The sequence below is a fragment of the Schistocerca americana genome, chromosome 1, assembly GCF_021461395.2.
Source record: "Schistocerca americana isolate TAMUIC-IGC-003095 chromosome 1, iqSchAmer2.1, whole genome shotgun sequence".
Taxonomy (NCBI): domain Eukaryota; kingdom Metazoa; phylum Arthropoda; class Insecta; order Orthoptera; family Acrididae; genus Schistocerca; species Schistocerca americana.
In genome coordinates this window covers 831988923-832014834 of record NC_060119.1, presented here as the reverse complement: position 1 = coordinate 832014834, position 25912 = coordinate 831988923, and the positions used below count along the sequence as shown (strand labels likewise).

Sequence of the window (25912 nt, the reverse complement as noted above, 5' to 3'; positions counted from 1 at the left end):
CTCAACTCCTTTGGTTCCATCAGATTCACCTGGTCCTACTCCAAATCCCATGCCACTTTCCTTGATGTTGACCTCCACCTGTCCAATGGCCAGCTTCACACGTCTGTCCACATCAAACCCACCAACAAGCAACAGTATCTCCATTATGACAGCTGCCACCCATTCCACATCAAACGGTCCCTTGCCTACAGCCTAGGTCTTCGTGGCAAACGAATCTGCTCCAGTCCGGAATCCCTGAACCATTACACTAACAACCTGACAACAGCTTTCGCATCCCGCAACTACCCTCCCGACCTGGTACAGAAGCAAATAACCAGAGCCACTTCCTCATCCTCTCAAACCCAGAACCTCCCACAGAAGAACCATAAAAGTTCCCCACTTGTGACAGGATACTTTCCGGGACTGGGTCAGACTCTGAATGTGGCTCCCCAGCAGGGATACGACTTCCTCAAATCCTGCCCTGAAATGAGATTCATCCTTCATGAAATCCTCCCCACTCCACCAAGAGTGTCTTTCCGCCGTCCACCTAACCTTCGTAACCTCTTAGTTCATCCCTACGAAATCCCCAAACCACCTTCCCTACCCTCTGGCTCCTACCCTTGTAACCACCCCCGGTGTAAAACCTGTCCCACGCACCCTCCCACCACCACCTACTCCAGTCCTGTAACCCGGAAGGTGTACACGATCAAAGGCAGAGCCACATGTGAAAGCACCCACGTGATCTACCAACTGACCTGCCTACACTGTGACGCATTCTATGTGGGAATGACCAGCAACAAACTGTCCATTCGCATGAATGGACACAGGCAGACAGTGTTTGTTGGTAATGAGGATCACCCTGTGGCTAAATATGCCTTGGTGCACGGCCAGCACATCCTGGCACAGTGTTACACCATCCAGGTTATCTGGATACTTCCCACTAACACCAACCTATCCGAATTCCGGAGATGGGAACTTGCTCTTCAATATATCCTCTCTTCCCGTTATCCACCAGGCCTCAATCTCCGCTAATTTCAAGTTGCAGCCACTCATACCTCACCTGTCATTCAACAACATCTTTGCCTCTGCACTTCCGCCGCGACTGACATCTCTGCCCAAACTCTTTGCCTCTGTGTATGTCTGCTTGTGTCTGTATACGTGTGTGTGTGTGTGTGTGTGTGTGTGTGTGTGTGTGTGTGCGCGCGCGAGTGTATACCCGTCCTGTTTTACCCCTAAGGTAAGTCTTTCTGCTCCCGGGATTGGAATGACTACTTACCCTCTCCCTTAAAACCCAAATCCTTTCGTCTTTCCCTCTCCTTCCCTCTTTCCTGACGAGGCAACCGTTGGTTGCGAAAGCTAGAATTTTGTGTGTATGTTTGTGTGTCTATCGACGTGCCAGAGCTTTCGTTTGGTAAGTCACATCATCTTTGTTTTTAGATATATTTTTTTCCCCCGACGTGGAATGTTTCCTTCTATCATATATATATATATATATATATATATATATATATATATATATATATATATATAATAGAGGGAAACATTCCACATTGTTTCCACGGTGGAATGTTTCCTTCTATCATTTATATGACGTCAATATAATAGAGGGAAACATTCCACGTGGGAAAAATTATATATAAAAACAAAGATGAGGTGACTTACCGAACGAAAGTGCTGGCAGGTCGATAGACACACAAGCAAACACAAACATACACACAAAATTCTAGCTTTCGCAACCAACGGTTGCCTCATCAGGAAAGAGGGAAGGAGAGGGAAAGATGAAAGGATGTGGGTTTTAAGGGAGAGGGTAAGGAGTCATTCCAATCCCGGAAGCGGAAAGACTTACCTTAGTGGGAAAAAAGGACAAGTATACACTCGCACACACACACATATCCATCCACACATACAGACACAAGCAGACATATTTAAAGACCAAGGTATATATATATATATATATATATGCAGAAATCAACATCACAGGGCAAAAAATTAAAATCTCATCAGACTTTAAATACCTAGGGGTGACATTGCAACCAACAGCCAAATGCTTCACAAAATATACAACAGAAAGCACAACCCAAGCAATAATAGCAATACAAGACATCAGAAACATTACTCAGTCTAGAAACTGCCATGAAATTATTCAACACAAAAATCTTGCCAATCCTGGCCTACGGGATGGAGGTTATATGGGATCACCTGACAGAAAAAATCTAGAAACACTAGAAAATGTAAAATCAACTTATCTAAAAAGAGCACTAGTCTCTCAAAGGCATCATCTAGACTACTGTACCTGCTAGTGAGAGAGACCTTCCTAATTGAAGACATCAAACTTCGATATATGATGCCACACAGAAATCAACTGAAGATCATGGAGGATAACAAGAAAAAGTACGGCCGGAGCTCTATGGCACCGAAGCAATGACAAACTGCTCATTGACAGCACCAAACTTCGAACTGGGACAGGTACTAACTAGATTATCTATTCACGGCTTTCATCATCTAATTTGCAGAAACAAAAATTATCACGCCTTACCACAAAATGTGTGTGTGAACTGTGTAATGAAGCGACAAGTAAAAAAAATCATAAAAATTGCTTAACTGCATCTTATGAGTAGGTCTCAAAATCAGTTGCAACAAGATAAAAAGTTTACTTAGGGCAGCTGAAGGCTACTTGATGGGGAAAAAAACTGAAATGAATGTGAGAGTAAAGCGGCCAAGAGCTATTGTGATAAACCAAAATTTCAAAACTAAGCTTCCAGTATTCCTCAAGGGGAATATTTACAATTACATGTACTGTCATTTTAGAATTATGACAATGAGACACCCAAGTTTAAATAAAAAATTGAGGAATGTGAATAACTGGGTCTATACCTTCTGCTTCACAGTATATTTACTCTTTAATGAAATTAATCATGTGTAATCTATGCATTTTTCCAACCAACAACTTGCATTACAAGTACTAATTAAGCAATACAGAGTAAGAATAACTAGAGTCTACAGGAATTTCATTTGTTCCAAAGAGGTATGCATTATTCAGGGGCTCACATTTTCAATAGCAATTGTAAACTGTTTGATTGCTAATGAAGAACACGATAGTGGGAGCTTACAAGACTGATCTGTGAGCTACTTCTCCTATTCCATAACCAAATTTACTAGCTGACATAAGTTACATGCTGTGACCAACATCATATAAAATTAGTTCCATGCGACAGCTTCTGCACACTGTAAGTGGATTTATTTTTTAAAAAATGTACATAAAGATTACATAATTTCAGCAGTGCCATTCTCACAACAACATAGAGATTATTTTAGCAATTGTAAGTTTACATTTTTGTGGCAATTACAGCATTACTTTCAAATTTTAAGGATACAAGGTACTTTTCCGGCTCAATATTATGTGAAAATCAACACCTATTTCTTTCAGGCACTGTTTATAATGTATATGTTTTACAGATTTTTTGTCGATAGTACGTAACACAGCACACTTTCGAAACAAATGAGAAGTATTTTGGATATTTTTGAACCTGCTTAGGGTTATTAAAAATATTACAAAGAAACTGATGCAATTTTTTTTTCCAAAATGTTTCCTCAAATTGAGATACCATTTAATCCAATGTTATACACTTGAAGGAGACAAAATTTTTACCAGATATGCATGACATGATGGCTGAGGCACTAGACCTATTTAATTTCACCTATTATGTATATTATAAGGATAAAAAAAATATCATGCCTTACATTTTAATTTTTATAATTTTTTCCTACTAAAAATGTTATTTTTTCTATAATTTAGTTGATTCTTCAATAAAGCTCAGGTCTACTACGTAAGTATGGACTATTGCAAGTTAGAGAAAGAAAAACAGAGCAATGCTTTATAAACTATATGAAATATTTGTACCTGAATTCCGAAAAATACAACTTCCAGGAAATTGCGAATGAAGATATGAGTCCAATTAAACTGTGCCTCAAAACATTCCTGAAGCACAGGCTTCATCCTGCAGCATTTCTTCATCTTCCAGCCTCCTCTTGGCATTCCTTTTAGCACTTCTTGCTTTTTAGGTAACTTGAAGAGCAAATCTTTCAGCTTCATGCATCCGTTGCCTGTCACATGCAAGTAATTGATCTTCCATATTAGAGCCTCATTTTATGCCTAAATTTCTCAGGACTTCCAACCTTTCATCATTGAAACATATCACTGCATCTAGTACACCAACTTTTATTGTATTTAGTCCTACAAAAACATTATTGGGTAGTCTTTCGAATATGCAATGGTTGAAACTTTTATTTGTATTCTGAGTGCCCCATGAAGACATTTACTAAGCAATACAGGGTCACTCAGGTATCTAAAAATTGGTTTTATTTCATTCCTAGCAAGCTCAGGATGAGAATGCTTATGATAGTATATTTTACCACTTTCTTTCGCTTTTTGGTAACCACACAAAGAATCTGCTCCTTTAGGGCAAAGTCCGTGAACAGAGTGTTCATCTGTGGACAGCTTATGAAAGTAGGTGGCCCATACAGCTTTTCTCATTGCTGTAACATCATTCAGAGGTGTGGTTCGTCTAATGGCCAGTCCATAATAACTCTGAAGAAGGTTTATTTCAGTCTCTGTCAATCTGCCTCGACCAGGCAAAGATTTTCCATCAGATAGCAACTTTCCTTTCATTTCCATTTGTAGCTTCCTCAATCTAGTACCCATCATCTTTTGCACATGTCCATAACACTCCAGTTTTGTTACCACAGTATCACCATAAACATTGAACTCATTAATTTTATTGAAAGCTTTAGAGTCTCCATCGCCTAGGTACTTGGTATATCTAATGTTATAAACTGGCACCGACCTCCGTAATATTTTTAGAGCTCCATCACACTCCATACCTCCACTGTAAACATCATAATTCTTAGAACACTGATGTTCAATATGTCCTTGGGTGTTACCATGGCACGAGTGGCAGTACTTAGATAAGCACTCAACATCAACAAATTTTCCACTCTCGAGAGAAGTAGCACTTACAACACCATTCAAGGAGCAATGTCCCTGGGTCCACTAATATTTACAGTTTCTTCTACTACACATTTCACAGATGCTTTAGAAACAACAGTCAAGGCACCTGAAAGCATTTTTATGTACTTGCTGAACACACTGGGGGGAGGAGGAGGAGGAGGAGGAGGAGGAGGAGGAAGGTAATTCAAACCACAAAATGTTTGAGCAGCCTTTTTTCCTTTTCCTATTGCATGCAGTGAATACATTAACTTCAAATTCACATCATATGAATAATGCACAATGTTCACAGTTATTTTAGAGGCAAATTTATTGCAGGATCTACACAGAACAACTAATTTTGACACTAAGCCCTTCGGTTACTGTGTTGTTCAGTTATTTCCAGACAGCCTACTTCATCACATTGTTTACATTTCGCCACTTCCTTTATCAGAGAAGATAAGATGCCCACATCAACAACAACACATCCACTAGAAACAGATTTATTGTTAACACAAAAATTTTAATCACCAAGAGGCATGTAGTGTGGTTTGCTCTGTTTGTGAACTGGTTACCACAGAATTTCCTTTTATTGAATTTCTTGATGTGTGGCATAGCTTGTATTTATTACACACTAAAGGATATGTACTTCCACAAATATATGTAGCACTTTGGCAACAAACATTCAGTAACATATGAACAAACTGCTTCAGCGAAACGAAAGTAAATACTAGTAAAGATAATCATTTACAGACACTAGAAACCTGCACTGTTACCAACATATACAATGTATCACACGTATAATCGCTAGACACATAAAGTTCACAGTTCTTTTCGAAATAATACTGGTTTCTGTGACAGAAATAAAGGAGGAGTGGCGGCATACATGACCTTAACTTTAAAATTTGGTATGTATAGGTCATTTTTGATTTGAAACCCTATAATGTATAAATCAATCCAATCAGGAAAGACTATAGAATTTAATAAAGTCATAAAAAAGTACCCTGTATCCTTACATATGTTACAATTTTTTGACTTATTTCAATTCCCATGAAATGAACATTAAATTGAAACATATTATTCTAGTATAAAATCTATATTCTATATATATTTTCCCTGACATGGTAACATTCACAAGACTCTTCTCACTATGAGCCTTCAGAATAAGAGGTGTTTAATCTAACAAAGGAGACAAGATTTCACAATTCACTGTAACTGTGCAGGGATATTAGTCATAGTCAAAACAGCAGCATTCAAATTTCTGCACAAACTCATGAATATAATACTTTTAAGCTAGGTTTATTTTCTATGGTACGTCCTAAGAATTTAAAATGTTGAATTTCACTGGTTACTAGAGCATTTCGTATCAGTACAGTCTTAGAAAATTTATGCGTAACATTTTGTTGCAGTTAAAGTGTTCATAAGCCACAGCCCTGTTTACAAGATTGACTGATTATGAGGTTAAAAAGATGAAACAGTGAGTTCATCCAGAGCTGCTTCTTTTAATAATCAAAGCACAGCAGTATATAATGTGAGACATAGAACCAGGTAAGAAGTAGAGTGAACGAAAAGCAACCAATAAAAAGTAATAAAAGACACTGAGGAAGGCGACCAGAATGCTCATGTCGGGGAACAGTAAAAACAAAAAATTATAAAATCAAGGACGAATACAAAAACACCGTGAAGACCTTGAGTCATCCTGGTCAACCATTCAGGTGTGGCTAGATAGATCATTCGATCTTGGGAAGTTTCCTCTGAAACACTGAACCAAATACACAGTAAAGTATAGATGTAGAAACATAATAAAACACAGTTAGGCAAGGGAGGTGTGCTTACCAGAAGTAGCCAAAGGGTCTCCCAGGCCTACTCCCGTGGCGGGAGATCACTTACTGCACCCGGCCTCTAATACCCCACTCTCTGTGCAATACAGGCAGAATGCTCACATCACAGAATAGCGAAAAGAGTACTCAAGATCAATGTGCTGCCAAGTATTCTACAGTAACAGTAGGTACAGTATGAAAACTATGCCCAAGAAAATACCACGATTACTGGTTGCCAGCTGGCAGCCATAGATACAATGCAACTGGGCTCCTGCCAGTGAAGATGAGGCATGGGTCCCTATGGTAGCAACATATATCTTAACCCATTAGCGCCGTGCGTTGCCTTATGGCAACATTTGTAACACTTTTTTAAAATCGTTGATTCCACGACATCAACGAAGCGAGAGTGTTGGCAGCACTGGATTCCATTCCGCAAGACTGTAAAGATCACTACAACGCAACAGTTTTAACAATACATTTAAATTCTGCGGCTTAGGCAGTGTTGGAAGTCGTCGTCTGCTGAATGACGAAGAAAAATGGAGTATAAGTTCAAGTAAGTATGTTTTACACAGTAACTTACGATATATGATTTGGTTTTTTAGTATGGTTGTGCTTTAAATACTCAAATATATATTCTTTGGAGGTTACTGCTTGCTGTATTGACTGTTTTATTCCATTTCATGTAAAATAATGCTGAGTTCAAGATTTGATTTTTGATTTTTAATTGTTCTGTGTTATAAAGTATCAGTTGTATAATGAAGACTGAATAATAAATTTGCACAAAACTTGTATATGTAATAAGAAATTTCAATAACCTACTTATTTTAGTTGAAGTTTTAATCCGTATAAATTTAGGTAGTGAAAACGCCTAGTGTTGCAATATGTCAACTTCAAATACCTCGCTAATGGCGGCAATGACTTTTGTCGAAACAACTCTGTTGTGTAATTTATGCCTTTTACAGACATAATAACACAATTTTTGTTTTTAAATCACAAAAAAGTTAATTCCGGCGCTAATGGGTTAACATTTCTTCAACTGGTTGGTATTTTGTGAGATAGTGTAGTTGAGCGCACAGCCTTTTAAAGTCAGATTGGCAATGCCTAGGTTGTTGGAGCACCTGCCTGCAAGCTTAGATGGCCTTGGTGGTTTGATGTGTGTACCGCATGGGACAGATTTCTGGTAAGATGTTCCCAAGGAAAAGGGGATTGTTAATTCTGCTGCTTTTAGTATTGTGATATGTAAGGTTGCGGATATAGTTACTCTTTGAGTATCAATATCTGCACCTTACATGTAGCAGTCTAGTGTAGCAGCACCGCTGTCAGGGAAATCCCTCAGTGATCAAGAAGCTCAGCTTGGGGCAAACCATTACAGGTGGTGCAAAACGCAACGAGTAGTGGGGTGTCGTGGATGAAGGTCAAACATGGCTGAATGATAGAAGGCCGTTTGCTGTGAGAAGTTCAATAAATTCATTAAATATTGCAGTGTTTGTGGGCAGGATCATGAACTTATCAATATTAAAGGTGAGTCATTAGCAAAGATTGGCAGAAGCAATGGTTACCTAAGGAAAGTAATAACAAGCCCAAATAAGTTTGACCATCAACACATACATGTAGAAATGTTATAAATGTGTCTTGTACTTGTGACAAACCTTTCTGTTCTATGAAGGTAGGGTCTCCTTTCGAATCCTTTTCATATAATTAGAACTGATTGAGTGTGAAGATTTTTAATGACAAGTGTGGTAATTTTGATAGGACATATACCAGTAGGCACACAGTCCCATTTTGGTCTTCAGGTGCATAATCTTTGTGAGCGAGATGTCAACTCTACCCTGTGAGGCATACACACTGGTCCAAGCACTGTGGTTACATCAACACAGCTGGTTTTAGAGAAAACTCAGCCATAATAGACACGAATAAGGAGTAAGCATCTTACATGTAGTTGTAACCTGTAGTATGTAGTCAATATTGCCTTGTGGAACAGTATAAGATGGAAAGGCAGTGTTGAAAGTATACCAATTGGCTTTCTTGAGATCCCACTGTGGTGGGTACTCTGCCAGGTAATGGTGTGGAAGTGTCATGACGATCAGGAAATGACCACTCTCACAGAGGCCATCATGGGCTCTTTATTGGATTGAGGGGATGTAGCCGGAGCTACAGATCAAGAGACAGATAGCTGGACACATTCCCTTTACCACACTAAAATGAATTGGAGTGATACTGTTGAATACGTGTAAGTCAGAATCTGTGATTACTTATTTTGCTAGAATGACTTGATCAAAAGTCATAGCACTGCCCCACAATGGTTTGTGGGCACTGAAATCAACCATTACTGGGAAAGGCAAGCGTTGACAAACAATGTTAACTATCTCTTGATATATCAGCTCCATATCTGATGGTAGATGGACATTACAGAGAATAAAACTCACAGTGCTACATGAATTGTTGCATGCGGTCCCCGTGAGACTGGAATCAACAAGGAAGCCATCTTACAGACCAAGTAAGGAAAAAGGATTGCAGCACAGGAAAGAAAAAGAGTACAGGAAAGAGTACAGCAATCGTTTGAGGCCTCATTCTCACCACACATTCACTGTCATCACATTACTAGGCAGAATTTCAGAGCAGTAAGTTTCCTTCAAAAGTGGTGTCATTCACTTCCTTCAATTATCAAATGATCATATGTAAATTAATTAAAATGTATTGATAATACATGAGACACTACAGTAAGAAAAAGTGCATCTTGACTGACAGATACACAACAGACCAAACAAATACAATTTGAGATTTACAACTTAAAAATAGGAAAACTGATAGGCACAAAATGATTATTTTCAGGTTACTTTACCATCTACTTCTTTTTTTATTATACCATTTTCGCTTTAACAGTGCCTATATCAATTCATATTTCTGCCTGCCTTTTCTTCCAAAAAAAAACCTATATATAATTCCAAAAACTTGGGAGACACAATGTATTTTCTCTGTCTGTGTACCTGTCAGTACTACTGTTTTCCCTCTCTCATAGTTCAGTAATTAGTAAGTATGTGCTTCTTTCACAGGCCATGTGGTGATGCTTTACACACAACTAAAGTAGTTCACATTTAAATATTACATATTCGTTACTTACTTGGTCTTCTAAGCAAACTTTTATCCATTGTACTCCAGTTCTTCGCTAACACACCCCAAGGATTCTTACTGTTAGTTTCTTGAACTAAATCAGCTCGAACACTTGAATAATCACCCAGATCATCATCAAACTTTTTTTCATTCATATCAATGGCCTGGAAACGTCTTTTTCTTGAAGTTGTTATAATACCTTTCACACCTATGAAAAGTCAAGACTTACATGTTTTTACAGACAAAAAATTTTGCAACACACACTTTGAAAAAAAAATTTAAAAAAAAATCATACCTCCATAGTTGGGATTTCCATGTTTTTTATAATATTCGCTTAACTTTTCGGCATGCCTATACTTCTTGTCTGCTCTAGTAGAAAATCGAAGCAGAATACATTTAGCCTTAGGATAGTCAGCACCTTTTCGCCATAAGCCAGGTGGTATTGGTACTGTGATGTCAACAGCATTAACAGTATCCTTTGCTTCATTATTTGATGACACTTGCTACAGAAAATTAATTTTAATATAAATGCCAGCAATTTTTTTTTTTTTGTTTTGAAGTTAATAGCTAAGTATGACATAGTAACTCACAGCAGTATTCACTCTCACATCTTCAGATGGAGTATGTACATCAGATTCAGCATCAACTTCATCCACAACCATGATTATTTCACCATCTTGAGAGCGAATTTGGTCCAAAACAACAATATCATCATTTTTATCACTCTCCTTGTTTGCTGCCTGTCTCTTTTCCTCTTTCCTATATGGGTCAGCTTTTGCATGAAATGCTTCAAGTCCTTGTATTTGTTTAGAAAGACCGTGGAGAGCTCTTGCAGCAGATGCTTCATCTAACCACACAACATTACCTACAGAAAATTCAGAGTTCAGTGTTGGAAACTTTCAGATTCAATAGTCAGTAGAGAGAGAGAGAGAGAGAGAGAGAGAGAGAGAGAGAGAGAGAGAGACTAGAAACAAGTAGATACTGAAGCTTGACAGATCATAGTGATTATATCTAGGTTGGTGCTGTTCCACATAAAGATTTAATACACTGTTTTTTATTTATATACGTATGACTTATAAATGAGTGTCAAACACAAAAATTATGTCATTGAGTAAGAAAGACAAATTCTTAATCTACTGTTTGGTGTTGAAACTAGACATCAACAGTTCTGGTGATACTATTTCTAACCCATTTCTTTCATTTTTCCATCTTTTATGTTTGGAATTCCATTGATAGCAAGGTCATTCAAGATGGAGCATTACTGACACTAGAGGTATACTGGAACTGGAACTGTTAATGTCTATTAAGAAAATCAGACTCTTCTTCACTCTGAGTAATATAAGGATTATAAACTACACAATTCTGTTGCTTCAGATGTAATGGCCTTTCCTCCACTGAGAAACTTACGTTATTTTCCATTCAGCATTTTAATATGTCTGTTTTGCACTCACCTGACAATCAAATAAATGAAATATATTATGGAAAATCCGAGATGGAATATCAATATTATGAGAAGGAAAGTTGCTATTTACCATATAGTGGAGATGCTGAGTAGCAGATAGGCACAACAAAAAGACTCTCACAATTATAGCTTTGGGCAATTAAGGCCTTCATCAACAATTGACACACATACGCCCCCCCCCCCCCCCACACACACACACAAAACATGGTGCTACTGCTCGCAGTGTAGTTTCAAGTTGCCTGAGACTGCAGTCTCGTGTGTGTGTGTGTGTGTGTGTGTGTGTGTGTGTGTGTGTGTGTGTGTGTGTGTGTGTCTTGTTGACAAAGGCCTTAATGGCCGAAAGCTGTAATTGTGCGAGTCTTTTTGTTATGCCTTTCTGCGACTCAGCATCTCCTCTATATGGTGAATAGCAGCTCCCCTTCTCATAATACTGAAACATATTAGTTATCTTTGATGAACCATTATGACACGACACAAGTGAATCTTCATTCCATGACCTTTCATTTCTATGCCAGCAAGATCAACAAAAACCTGGATAGACAACTTTGACACATGACTGATTTTACACAGAATGAGAACTTTAAGCTCTGCAACGACTTAGTGGGTATTATCTAGCTTTCCTTTTCATTAACTGCTTCTCACATAGCTGCCAAGACGCTTGTTTTAACAGTTTGTTGACAAGGTTTTAACATCATCTGAACCTTCTATGAATCTCAAATCTCTCTCTGTTCTTGTAGTAATTTTCCAAAATCATCACTTACCTGATTGTTCACACTGTTTGGGAGAAGAAATCCCCATTACATTTAAAAACGTATTTCTCATTAACTAAAGAAGAATGAAGAAACTTTAACAAAGAAATCAGTTGTGTATGACAAGATTGCTGTTATTTAAATCTTCTCTCAGGAAGTGACTTGGCAAAAATGAATTCTGCTAGCAACACACACTAAATGAAATAATGTCTGTCTGTGCTTTCCTGTAACCCTTTTTTTCTTTTCTTTCCTTTTTTTTTAAACATACTCCTACAGGTTCATAGCTCCTTTTAAAAGAAAGACATATATGAACTTGAGAGCTGGAATACATTTATTTTACACACAGAGTAGAACTGTAGCGGTTTTAAAAATCCAACAGGATTGTTTGTGCTAAATAATTACCAGAAATGACTATTTCCCGAGAGAGAGCCCAATGCATAGAGTGGTAAGCAGAAACAAAATTACCCACTGCTGTCCAAAGAAATTTCCCATGTGAATTTCAAAGGGAGCCACCAGGTGTTACAACTACTAAAGCTCGGTATGACGATCTCCTATCTACTGGGCGCATATACAGACACACAGGTTCTGGCAGAATAGCACTCTTCTGATGAAATGGCAGAGGGGACTGTTAAAATGCCACTCTCTCCTCCTGATTTGAGTGAGTGTTTTCCACCTACATATTCCACCACTCAGAATGTCAAGCCGCTAATTAAATTTTTGTTCTTGAAGAATTAGAAAAAGGATAAATTTACATCTTACATGTATGTTAATTGTAGCTGTAATTATTATTTTGTGTGTACTGTACAATGACTGAGCAAAGTGTGGCAACAGCAGAACCACCCAACAGAGCTAACATGGACCACAGAAGCTGTTGGGCATTATTTCTCTTGCAATTTTAAAGTCAACATACTTACAAGAAACCAGCAATAACTTTCAAATAATAAGTCAAGCACTTACACTATAGTCAGATGTGTATCAATTTAAAATAAGAAATCACAATTAAAAAAAAAAAGATACAATGATATCATTCCTTTCGTGCCACTTTCTATTCATTGAAGTCCCTGAAGCAGAGATATTGTTTTTGAATAATAAATACAGGAAAGAATTGCACTAAGCATATCTCACAATAAAGATCACACCGAATACCAAATTTCAATAAGAAGACTCTACACCAAGCATATCTCATAAAAAAAAGGAATAAAATTATCGGCTATGACTACCATAATCCCACAGAGCGTGTCAGATACTGTTACATTATAACTGTAGATGGCCAAAATTATCATCAGATCATGCGACATATTTGACATACATTATCATGAGTACTTTACGTAATTAGAAATAAGAACAGAGAAATAAGGTACCTGATAAGATAAGAGAGACCTTCCAAAGAAACCCATCACAGCCATTTACTGAGCATCACAAAAGCTTAAACATCCATCAATGGTACTTACAAGGTACTGCACAAACGGCTTTGCTTACATGCTAGTACTGAAGTGAAGTGACTTGCTGCTTCAACATGAATTAGCTACTGAGAAGGATTGGATCAGGTAAATTCCAGCTATCTAGGAAATGTTATTTTGAAACTCGAAACTTCTGTCATTTTCTCTGACAAAGCAGTCTTCCACACATGTACGAAGGTTAATCAAGTACAACATTTGCACCTGCAGTTCAGAAAAACCTGACAGTTTTTCCAGAACATATCAGAGACAGCAAAAAGGTGAATGAGTGGTGTGCACTGATGAAAGACAGCATAGTCAGACCAGTATTTTCATAAAGAAAACCATAACATAAAGCGACAAAATAATTCACAGGTGAACTGCCTGATGTCAGTATCCAACAGGCCCAATATTTCTGCGACCGATCACATTACCATCATCAGGTACACTGATGAACTGATTGCCTAAGAGTTGCCCAGAACTTCTACTTTATCTTCCCCCTCCCTCTGACATGGTGCTGCAAACTGCACAGTCCACACCCAGGAAAAAGCATGCAGCCAGTATTTCTTCCCCTCCTCCTCCTGCCAACACATTGCTACATTAGCAGTCACATCCAGGGATTCAAAGTCTATTTGTCGTAAGATATCTATTTTCTCTTCTGAATCACACTAAGTGTGAGTTCCGAGACTTTACTAAGGATGTGGCCACTGTCACAATTGATCATCAATTCCCTTGCTCAAATCTCAATAGATTCTACACTGAAGCATCAAAGAAACTGATATAGGCATGTGTATTCAAATACAGAGATAATGTAAACAGGAAGAATACGGCACTGCAGCCGGCAACACCTACATAAGACAACAAGTGTCAGGTGCAAATGTTAGATCGGTTACTGCTACTACGATGGCAAGTTATAAGATTTAAGTGAGTCTGAACATGGTGTTATAGTCAGTGCACGAGCGATGGTACATGGCATCTACGAGGTAGTGACGAAGTGGGGATTTTCCCATACGACCATTTCACAAGTGTACAGTGAATATCAGGAACCTGGTAAAACATCAAATCTCCGACATCGCTGCAGCCAGAAAAAGATCCTGCAAGAACGGGACCAAAGTGACTGAAGAGAATCATTCAATATGACAGAAGTGCAACTCTTTGGCAAATTGCTGCAGATTTCAATGGTGGGCCATCAACAAGTGTCAGCATGCGAGCCATTGAACGTAAAATCATCAACATGGGCGTTCAGAGCCAAAGGCCTGCTCATGTACCCTTGATGACTGTGCAACACAAAGCTTTATGCCTTGCCTGAGTCTGCCAACAACAACTATGGAATGTTGATGACTGGAAACGTGTTGCCTGGTCAGATGAGTCTCATTTCAAATTGTATTGAGTGGATGGATGTATACGGGTATGGAGATAACCTCATGAATAAATGGACCCTGCATGTCAACAGAGAATTGTTCAAGCTGGTGGAGGCTCTGTGATGGTGTGGGGCATGCGCAGTTGGAGTGATATGGAACCACGGATACATCTAGATACAACTCTGATAAGTGACACGTTCGTAACCATCCTGTCTGATCAACTGCATTCATTCATGTCCATTGTGCATTCCAATGGACTTGGACAATTGTAGCAGGACAATGCGACACCCCATACATCCAGAATTGCTAGAGAGTAGCTCCAGGAACACTCTTTTGAGTTTAAACACTTCCGTTGACCACTAAGCTCCTCAGACATGAACATTGTTGAACATAACTGGGACACTTCGTAACGTGCTGTTCAGAAGAGATCTCCACGCTCTTTTACTCTTAACGGATTTATGGCAGCCCTGCTGAACTCATGGTGTCAATTCCCTCCAGCACTACTTCAGACATTAGTTGGGTCCATGCCCTATCATGTGGCATTTCTGCATGCTCGGGGCGGCCTACACAATATTAGGCATTTGTACCAGTTTCCTTGGCTCTTCAGTGTATAATGACACAGACTCAGATCAGAGGGGAAAGGGGGGAGGGAATATATGCCCTACACCATCCCCCAAGTGATCAATTCATTAGCACACCTGATGATGGCAATATGGTTGGTTGACAAAATATTGTGCTATTTGGTTGACGACATCGGGCCCTTCGAGTGTGAACTATTCCATCACGAATTACAATGGGAGAAGTTGAAGAGTCACACCAGCAAGAAAAATTTGTCTGCACATACTTGAGCTATTTGCTGTCCCTCAGCATCTTCAGCAAAATGCAACCTTCCAGCAGGTAGTGGTCCACCGCACTGGAGTTTATATGCTCATGACTTCCTGTACCAAACACTTCCACAGTGATGGATAGGATGTGACAGACCACCCAAGAAGGCACCTCAATTTGTGGACATAACACCCCCGGATTTCCTCCTGTGAGTATATGTGAAAGACATTGTGTTTGTTTCATCTGTAAATAACCTTGGAGATCTCCAGAGAAGATTTGTGGATATAGTAGGCTCCATAACCCCAGACATGCTTGCGCGCGCACCGGTTCAGACAGAACATTGTTTCAACACTTTGTGTGTTATGGAAGGAGTCTATGTAGAAGTGTTTTTTGTACAAAACTTTTTGAGTTACTTTACATGATGCCACAAACTGCAAGTATCTACAGCTCAGTTATTATTGCATTTAGAAATCTGAGAGGTATGTAAGTCAAATCACTGGTGGTGGTGGTGGTGGTGGTGGTGGTGGTGGTGAATGTACTGTAAACATAGGATCTTATGTCGAGGCTATAAGGGCTTCTTAGAGTAATGGCGTATTGTGACGCAACACAAATTAACTGGTTTTTCACATCTGTCATAGCAATCTCCCAATCTTTCTTTAATTCACTAATACCAATATCCATCAAGTTGTTCTATTTCACAATTCTTTGCTACAATTCACAGTGTTGTGAAACTCCTCAAAGCTCCTTTTTTCTACTCTTACAGAGCAGAAAAAAGAAGTTTGGGCTGTAACTGGTGCCAAGTTAACACATCATGTTCTGCCTCAGTGTCAATTCTCCTCACTGATGCCCAACTCACTTTAAAGGTGAGGAACTTTTTGTGTAAGGATGGTTAAGCTAAGTTCCTCACAGACTGTTTCTATATGAGGGTGGTTATGCCAAGTTCTTCACACTTTGAAAAGCACAGTGTTCCATTACCATGCCTGAATATGGTTTCCGCAACAATTACAGCTTATAGTATTTCTAAACTAACACTGTTGGGTAGACTTCAATTTGAGAAACATGGCTGAGCAAATATGAGCTCATTCACTGCATTCTGATTAAAATAATTCCAAAAAGGGGGGGGGGGGGGGGTAAAATAATCGAGACATACAAATCACAGCTGGAAGAAAGGAGAAAACCACAAGAATGACAGAAGGGCAACAAACACTAAAATGGACAAAATTGGACAAGAAAATCACAGAGACACGCAAGAAACATGTAGAAGAGATCAAAACAAGAGAGCAGATTACCATGGCTGGCTGACCATGAGAATAAAAAGGAGAAGCCAGCCACTCTGCAACACATTAAAACCTCCACCCTAAAAACACTAGGGTGGAAGACACAGAGGGTCAAAGGACATGCGCTAAAATTTAGATCAAATGATGAAACCCACCATCTCGAATAAAATGTAAAACTAAATCTGCTGTTGAGGCATTGTTACCCAACACCGAAGGTAGGATGCAGGAAGTTAAAAGTCCGTCGCAGAACGGCTAAAAGTGTGCAGTCCAGCAAGAGGTGGACGACCATAATTTGTGAGCCAAAGGAACACCGAGGTGCATCCTCGTGAAAGAGGAGGTATCCATGTGTTAAGAACGTATGGCCAATGCATAGCCGGCAGAGGACAACTGATTCCCTGTGAGAGGACTTTGTGCACTACTTCCACACATTCGTAGTTTCCTTAATGACATGCAGTTTGTTGGAGCCTCTTAAAGGCTATTAGGTGCTCTAGGGAAGGGTGCCACTTTTGTAGCTCTAGAGCTTGTCGGCGCTCTTTAATTGCCTCAGTGACTTATGGAGACCACCAAGGGACTGTTTTTCGCTGGGGGCACCCGAAAGAATGTGGGACCGCGTTTTCCGCTGCCGAAACTATCGTTGTAGTGAGCTGTTTAATGACAACATCAATGGCACCATTTGAGGGACATTCAAAGGTGACAGCAGAGGTAAAGGCTTCCCACTCTGCCTTGTTTGAAGCCCATCTGGGTAGGTATCCATGGGCATGATGCCAGGAGAGTGACAGGAAGATGGGGAACTGGTCACTACCCCACAGGTCGTCATGTGGTCTCCAGTGGACAGATGGGAGTAGGCCAGGACTGCAAACTGAGACATCAATGGCTGAATATGTGCCATGTGCCACACTGAAATGTGTGGGGGCACCTGTATTTAAGAGGCAGAGGTTGAGGTCGAGTTGGGACAGTAAATTTTCAACCTCCCTACCTCGGCCTGTAAACACAGCGCCACCCCAGAAGGGGTTATGCATGTTAACATCTCCCAAAAATAGGAAAGGTTTAGGGAGTTGATCAATCAGTGCAGTCAATATGTTCAGGGGTACTGCACCATTTGGAGGGAGATATACATGGCAGACAATTATTTCCTGTGTCGTCCTTATCCTCAAAGCCACAGCTTCAAAAGGAGTTTGAAGGGGCACAGCCATTGCTGGTGAATTAAATAAAAATTTAGTTTCTACAGGAAATCATATAACTTTCTTGGCAAATGCCTTTCCAAGATTGATGTCTGAAATACTCCTCTGTGATACAGACAAGAGTGAGAATGAGTCAATAATTAAACCACTCAAGACTAAGGACTCTCATGGTTATGATGGAGTGTCTAGCAGAATATTAAAGTACTGTGCTGCACATGTTAGCTCTGTATTTAGCCATATTTGTAATTTTTCCTTTAGGAATGGTCAGTTTCCTGAGCGATTAAAGTACTCAGTAGTAAAGCCACTTTATAAAAAGGGAGAAAGGGATAATGTAGATAATTTTAGACCTACTTCTATGCCATCAGTGTTTGCTATCAAATGTACAGTTCAGCTTTAGAAGTCGCTTAACAACTGAAAATGCTATATTCTATTTTCTCTGTGAGGTACTGGATGGGTTAAACAAAAGGTTTTGAACGCTTGGCATATTTTTTGATTTAACTAAGGCATTTGATTGTGTTGATCACAAAATATTGCTCCAGAAGTTGGACCATTACAGAATATGGGGAGTAACTCACAATTGGTTCACCTCTTACTTTAGCAACAGGCAGCAAAAGGTCATTATTCACAATGTTGATAACGGCTGTGATGTGGGGTCTGAGTGGGGTACTGTACTGTCAAGTGGGGGGAGGGGGGGGGGGGGAGGGCAGGGCAGGGATCAGTGTTGGGGCCACTGCTGGTCCTTATTTATATAAATGATATGCCCTCTAGTATTACGGGTAACTATAAAATATTTCTGTTTGCTGATTACACTAACTTCGTAGTAAAGGATTTTGTGCGCAACATTGGCTCGGTTTCAAGTAGTGCAGTACATGACCTCAGTTCATGGCTTGTAGAAAATAAACTAACACTAAATCACAGTAAGACTCAGTTTTTACAGTTTATAACACACAATTCAACAAAACCTGACATCTTAATTTCACAGAACAGGCACATGATTAGTGAAACTGAACAGTTCAAATTTCTAGGTGTTCAGATAGATAGTAAGCTGTCATGGAAAGCCCACATTCAGGGTCTTGTTCAAAGATTTAAAACTGTCATTTTTACTATTCTAACGGTATCTGAAGTGAGTGATTGTTCGACACGAAAATTGGTCTACTTTGCTTATTTTCATTCGCTATTGTCATATGGTATTATATTTTGGGGTAACTCTTCCCATTCTAAAAGGATATTTTTGGCTCAGAAATGGATGGTTCGGGCAATAAGTGGTGTGAGTTCACGAACCTCTTGTCAACCTCTGTTCAAGAGTCTGGGTATTCTGACATTGGCCTCTCAATACTTATATTCCTTATTGTCGTTTCTTGTTACCAATATTAGTTTATTGCCAAGAATAAGAAGCTTTCACTCGGTTAATACTCGGCAGAAATCAAACCTGCATTTGGATCGGACTTTCTTAACTCTTGTGCAAAAAGGTGTGCGGTATACTGCTGCATCCATTTTCAATACGCTGCCACTTGAATTCAAAAATCTTAGCAGTAATCCACATGCTTTCAAATCAAAACTGAAGATTTTCCTCATGGGTCACTCCTTCTATTCTGTCAAGGAGTTTCTTGAAAAATTAAGCTGATTTTTTTGTATTGCTGATAACGTTTACTTAAACTTATGGACTGACTTGTTTAAGGTTCATGAACGTTTATTCTTATCTGTTATTACGTTTATGTTGCAATTTCATGTACTGACACGTTCCATGACCTTGGAGATTTGCTCCTCAATTTGGTCCTATGAAACTTGATGTGTAAAATAAATAAATAAATTCACTACATACTGAGTGCAAGATAGACACAAACTCCACCCGACACACTATTATAGTTGCTACGGTTCCTGTAATATCGCTTACAGCCGCGAAGGGCAGGGGTCCGCATTGCCGGGAACCAGGTTTCCTGGAGGGCAATGCAGAAAGCAGGTGTAAAGCTTAACAGTTGCTGTAGCTCAGCCAGGTGATGGAAAAACCATCGCAATTCCGCTAGAGGATTAGGTTATCATGAGACTAGGAAGGCATGAAACACTCAATGAGGCAGTCTACGCCTCAGGGTCCCTGCTGTCACAAGATGAGTACCTGTGCAATCGACATACATTGTGACTGAGAGCCCAGCGAGATCTACGTCCTCAGCGGACGCCAGAGACTCCACCTCATTCTCAGACACAGAGTTTGTAGGCAGTGGTGGTGTGAGTGCCGCTGCAGTGCCTTGGCTCTTGGGGGTATTTTCCGTTTCAGGTTTCTCTCGCTGCTCCTTAGGTTTTTCCGGTAGGGAGGACTTCACTGATTCAGTCTCAGGGAGTGAGGAGGACTGTGAAGCCCTACGACCAGCTAACTGTGGTTGCTTCAGCCATTGCAGGAACCTGGGAACAAAGTGACCCAAGGGATCTGGTGATCCCTTCCTGATGAGAGGAGCCGAAGAAGACTTACGCTTCTCCGGCTGAGAAGTGCGGACTGACGACCACGATGGTTGGGGGGGGGGGGGGGGGGGGGTTGTTGCTCCTGAAGTAACTACTGCAACTTACATCCTTCAGAATCTGCTTAGTGTATTCATCTCTTGGTCTCCCTCTACGATTTTTACCCTCCACACTGCCCTCCAATACTACATTGGTGATCCCTTGATGCCTCATAACGTGTCCTACCAACCAATCCCTTCTTCTAGTCAAGTTGTGCCACAAATTCCTCAATTCTATTCTGTACCTCCTCATTAGCTTTGTGATCTACCCATCTAATCTTCAGAATTCTTCTGTAGCACCGCATTTCGAAAGCTTCTATTCTCTTCTTGGCTAAACTATTTATCGTCCATGTTTCACTTCCATACATAGCTACACTCCATACAAATACTTTCAGGAAAGACTTCCTGACACTTAAATCTATATTCACTGTTAGTAAATTTTTCTTTTTCATAAATGCTGTCCTTGCCATTGCCAGTCTACATTTTATATCATCTCTACTTCCACCACCATCAGTTTTTTGCTCCCTAAATAGCAAAACTCATCTACTACTTCAGTGTCTCATTTCCTAATCTAATTCGACTACATTCCATTATCCTCATTTTGCTTTTGTTGATGTCCACCTCATACCTCCTTCCAAGACTGTTGATTCCATTCAACTGCTCTTCCAGGTCCTTTGCTGTCTTTGACAGAATTACAATGTCATCAGAAAACCACAAAGTTTTTATTTCTTGACCATGGATTTTAATACCTACTCGAAATTTTTCTTTTGTTTCCTTTACTGATTGCTCAAGATACAGATTGAATAACATTGGGGAGAGGCTACAACCCTGTCTCACTCCCTTCCCAACCACTGCTTTCCTTTCATGCCCCTCGACTCTTGTAACTACCATCTGCTTTCTGTACAAATTGTAAATAGCCTTTCGCTCCCTGTATTTGACCCCTGCCACCTTCAGAATTTGAAAGACAGCATTCCAGTCAACACTGTCAAAAGCCTTCTCTAATCCTACAAATGCTAGAAACATAGGTTTGCCTTTCCTCAATCTATCTTCCAAGATAAGTCGTAGGTTCAGTATTGTCTCATGTGTTCCAACATTTGTACGGAATCCAAACTTATCTTCCCGAGGTCAGCCTGATAGTTTGGTAATTCTCACACCTGTCAATGCCTGCTTTCTTTGGGATTGGAATTATTCTATTCTTCTTGAAATCTGAAAGTATTTCACCTATATTATGCATCCTGCTCACCATATGGTAAGAGTTTTGTCAGGGCTGGCTCTCCCAAGGCACCATTGTTGTCTAGCAGTTTGAAGCAATAGTCATCACAGCTTCACTGAAAAATTATGAGATTTAGCAAGAAAGAAAAAACATCCTTCTGATTCTTTATGTTGAAAAGTATGACAATAGTCATTAAGTGAAACAGAAATAAAGATTGTGAAATGAGTAGTTTTTGATGAAAAAATTTCTGTAATTTGGTAAAAAAGTCCTTTAGAAACTACATTCATTGCAGATTTGTAGCTATTTCTATGCACAATTACAGCACTTTAATCATTTTATGTTATAGTTCATTCTTTTATCTTTCCAATGACACAAATTTAAATAACATTAGTTCACAAATAAAAAAAGCTGTAGTGGTAACAAACTCATAAGCCATCTTGTCTCTCACTGCCAATTGGTGAAAATGACCCCATATTCCAAAATTTATCTCCTTAACATAGTTTTGGGCAGATTTTCTGGAAAAAATTATTTTAACCCTCTTTCATTATGTACAATCTTACATCAAATTTTCACTAACATCTGTGTATAAGGGCAAAGGCCACAGGGTGATTTTGTGTGAAAGGACCTTCTTTCTCTGCTGAAATAACTTTATCTATCATATAATGTGATAATTTAATAATCTTGTTGGGTGACATCTTTGTTTATCTTGTTTATTATGATTGGTATGTTGCTGCATAGTATTTTTCTATATCTTTTGATAATTTTATTTCACATAATTAATCTTATAAAAAACCATTTATCAGGGTAAATATTCACAACTCAATTGTTATGTCACAAGCTTACACTCATTCTGACAAAACATAGTATATGACTCATAAGCCAGTCAACCTGAAGGACCTTTAGAGATTAGAAGTTGCTTTCATGCTTCTTAATGGCAGAAAAGGTACTGCTTACGTGGAAGTGGCCTTAATTCACTAATAAGTATCTTTACAAGTGCTTTTCTGTTTGACTATTTCATTGAGGCCACTGCTTCAAAGTCAAATTAAGTTCCTTTTCTTTTTCATCTGTGCTTGTCTTCAACTGACAAGTTTTATATTTATGTGTATTATCTACTTACATGTTGATTTCATAACTGTGTATTTTTCTTGACATTATATTCCTTTACAAGTTAAATTTATGTTAAATACACAATGCATACACCCAGTTATAGGCATGCCATGATGTTAACGACTGATTGATCTAAAGATCAATTGCTACTTGTAATCTTTCTCGGACAACTTGAGTGTTTTGGTTGGGGTTTGTTTTTGGTTTCTTTTCTTGGATTTTTCATATGTACATGGAATCTACAATCAAAAATTCATGAGTTCTGTGTTTGTGAGGCCACAGTCGCTGCTCTTCAATCAACATAAAATAAATACCGTACAGCCTATGTGAGGCGTGACAATGTATAGCTGAACCCGTCTGATCACAACAATCAGATATTATGATGTTGGTAAAGGGAATGCAATGCAGTAGTAAGAGTTGTCTTTCAGAACTGCCACGATTGGTTTTCGCAGAAGCATTAGCAGAAAGTGATTAAGAGCCGTCCCTCATTTAGTGCCACAATGAATGTTCGGTTACGTGCATAAAGAATACTCAGCATTACTGTGAGGGTAAAGAATATCGTTCAGGATTGAATCATTTCTGAATTCAAGGTGTTAAAATCTTGTGACATGATTTCATTACTCTGATTCCATAATTGCTGTTCATTAAGGAAATAATCCCCCCCATTAACCATGGACCTTGCCGTTGGTGGGGAGGCTTGCATGCCTCAGCGAGACAGATGGCTGTACCGTACGTGCAACCACAACGGAGGGTATCTGTTAAGATGCCAGACAATCGTGTGATTCCTGAAGAAGGGCAGCAGCCTTTTCAGCAGTTGCAGGGGCAAAAGTCTGGATGATTGACTAATCTGGCCTTGTAACACTAACCAAAACGGCCTTGCTGTGCTGGTACTGCAAACGGCTGAAAGCAAGGGGAAACTATAGCCGTAATTTTTCCCAAGGGCATGCAGCTTTACTGTATGGTTAAACGATGATGGCATCCTCTTGGGTAAAATATTCCGGAGGTAAAATAGTACCCCACTGGGATCTCCGGGCGGGGACTACTCAAGAGGACATCATTATCAGGAAAAAGAAAACGCGATCTATGGATCGGAGCGTGGAATGTCAGATCCCTTAATCAGGGAGGTAGGTTAGAAAATTTAAAAAGGGAAATGGATAGGTTAAAGCTAGATATAGTGGGAATTAGTGAAGTTTGGTGGCAGGAGGAACAAGACTTTTGGTCAGGTGATTACAGGATTATAAATACAAAATCAAATAGGGGTAATGCAGGAGTAGGTTTAATAATGAATAAAAAATAGGAGTGCAGGTAAGCTACTACGAACAGCATAGTGAGCGCATTATTGTGGCCAAGATAGACATGAAGCCCACGCCTACTACAGTAGTACAAGTTTATATGTCAACTAGCTCTGCAGATGATCAAGAAATTGATGAAATGTATGATGAGATAAAAGAAATTATTCAGGTAGTGAAGGGAGACGAAAATTTAATAATCATGGATGACTGGAATTTGAGAGTACGAAAAGGGAGACAAGGAAACATAGTAGGTGATTATGGATTGGGGGTAAAAAATGAAAGAGGAAGCCGTCTGGTAGAGTTTTGCACAGAGCATAACTTAATCGTAGCTAACACTTGTTTCAAGAATCATGAAAGAAGGTTGTATACATGGAAGAATCCTGGAGATACTACAAGGTATCAGATAGATTATATAATGGTAAGACAGCGATTTAGGAACCAGGTTTTAAATTGTAAGACATTTCCAGGGGCAGATGTGGACACGGACCACAATCTATTGGTTATGAACTGTAGATTAAAACTGAAGAAACTGCAAAAAGGTGGGAATTTAAGGAGATGGGACCCGGATAAACTGACAAAACTAGAGGTTGTACAGAGTTTCAGGGAGAGCATAAGGGAACAATTGACAGGAATGGGGGAAAGAAGTACAGTAGAAGAAGAATGGGTAGCTCTGAGGGATGAAGTAGTGAAGGCAGCAGACGATCAAGTAGGTAAAAAGACAAGGGCTAGTAGAAATCCTTGGGTAACAGAAGAAATATTGAATTTAATTGATGAAAGGAGAAAATATAAAAATGCAGTACATGAAGCGGGCAAAAAGGAATACAAACGTCTCAAAAATGAGATCGACAGGAAGTGCAAAATGGCTAAGCACGGATGGCTAGAGGACAAATGTAAGGATGTAGAGGCTTATCTCACTAGGGGTAAGATAGATACTGCCTACAGGAAAATTAAAGAGACCTTTGGAGAAAAGAGAACCACTTGTACGAATATCAAGAGCTCAGATGGAAATCCAGTTCTAAGCAAAGAAGGGAAAGCAGAAAGGTGGAAGGAGCATATAGAGGGTCTATACAAGGGCGATGTACTTGAGGACAATATTATAGAAATGGAACAGGATGTAGATGAAGATGAAATGGGAGATGCGATACTGCGTGAAGAGTTTGACAGAGCACTGAAAGACCTGAGTCAAAACAAGGCCCCAGGAACAGACAACATTCCATTAGAACTACTGACGGTTTTGGAAGAGCCAGTCCTAACAAAACTCTACCATCTGGTGAGCAAGATGTATGAGACAGGCGAAATACCCTCAGACTTCAAGAAGAATATAATAATTCCAATCCCAAAGAAAGCAGGTGTTGACAGACGCGAAAATTACCGAACTATCAGTTTAATAAGTCACAGCAGCAAAATACTAACACGAATTCGTTACAGATGAATGGAAAAACTGGTAGAAGCCGACCTCGGGGAAGATCAGTTTGGATTCCGTAGAAATGTTGGAACACGTGAGGCAATACTGACCCTATGACTTATCTTAGAAGCTATATTAAGGAAGGGCAAACCTACGTTTCTAGCATTTGTAGACTTAGAAAAAGCTTTTGACAATGTTGACTGGAATACTCTCTTTCAAATTCC

The 25912-nt window shown here is 39.3% G+C and overlaps 1 protein-coding gene across 1 annotated transcript in view; it reads right to left on the bottom strand.

Moving 5' to 3' along the window:
* Nucleotides 1-25912, bottom strand: part of LOC124613094 (nuclear cap-binding protein subunit 3-like) — a 97244-nt gene that overhangs the window by 43302 nt on the left and 28030 nt on the right. Inside the window, exons 4-6 of the mRNA XM_047141690.1 lie at nt 10485-10759; nt 10190-10397; nt 9905-10102 (exon numbers count right to left, since the gene is read on the bottom strand). Coding sequence (XP_046997646.1) covers nt 9905-10102; nt 10190-10397; nt 10485-10759 — 681 coding nt within the window. The remainder of the gene's footprint in view (nt 1-9904; nt 10103-10189; nt 10398-10484; nt 10760-25912) is intronic.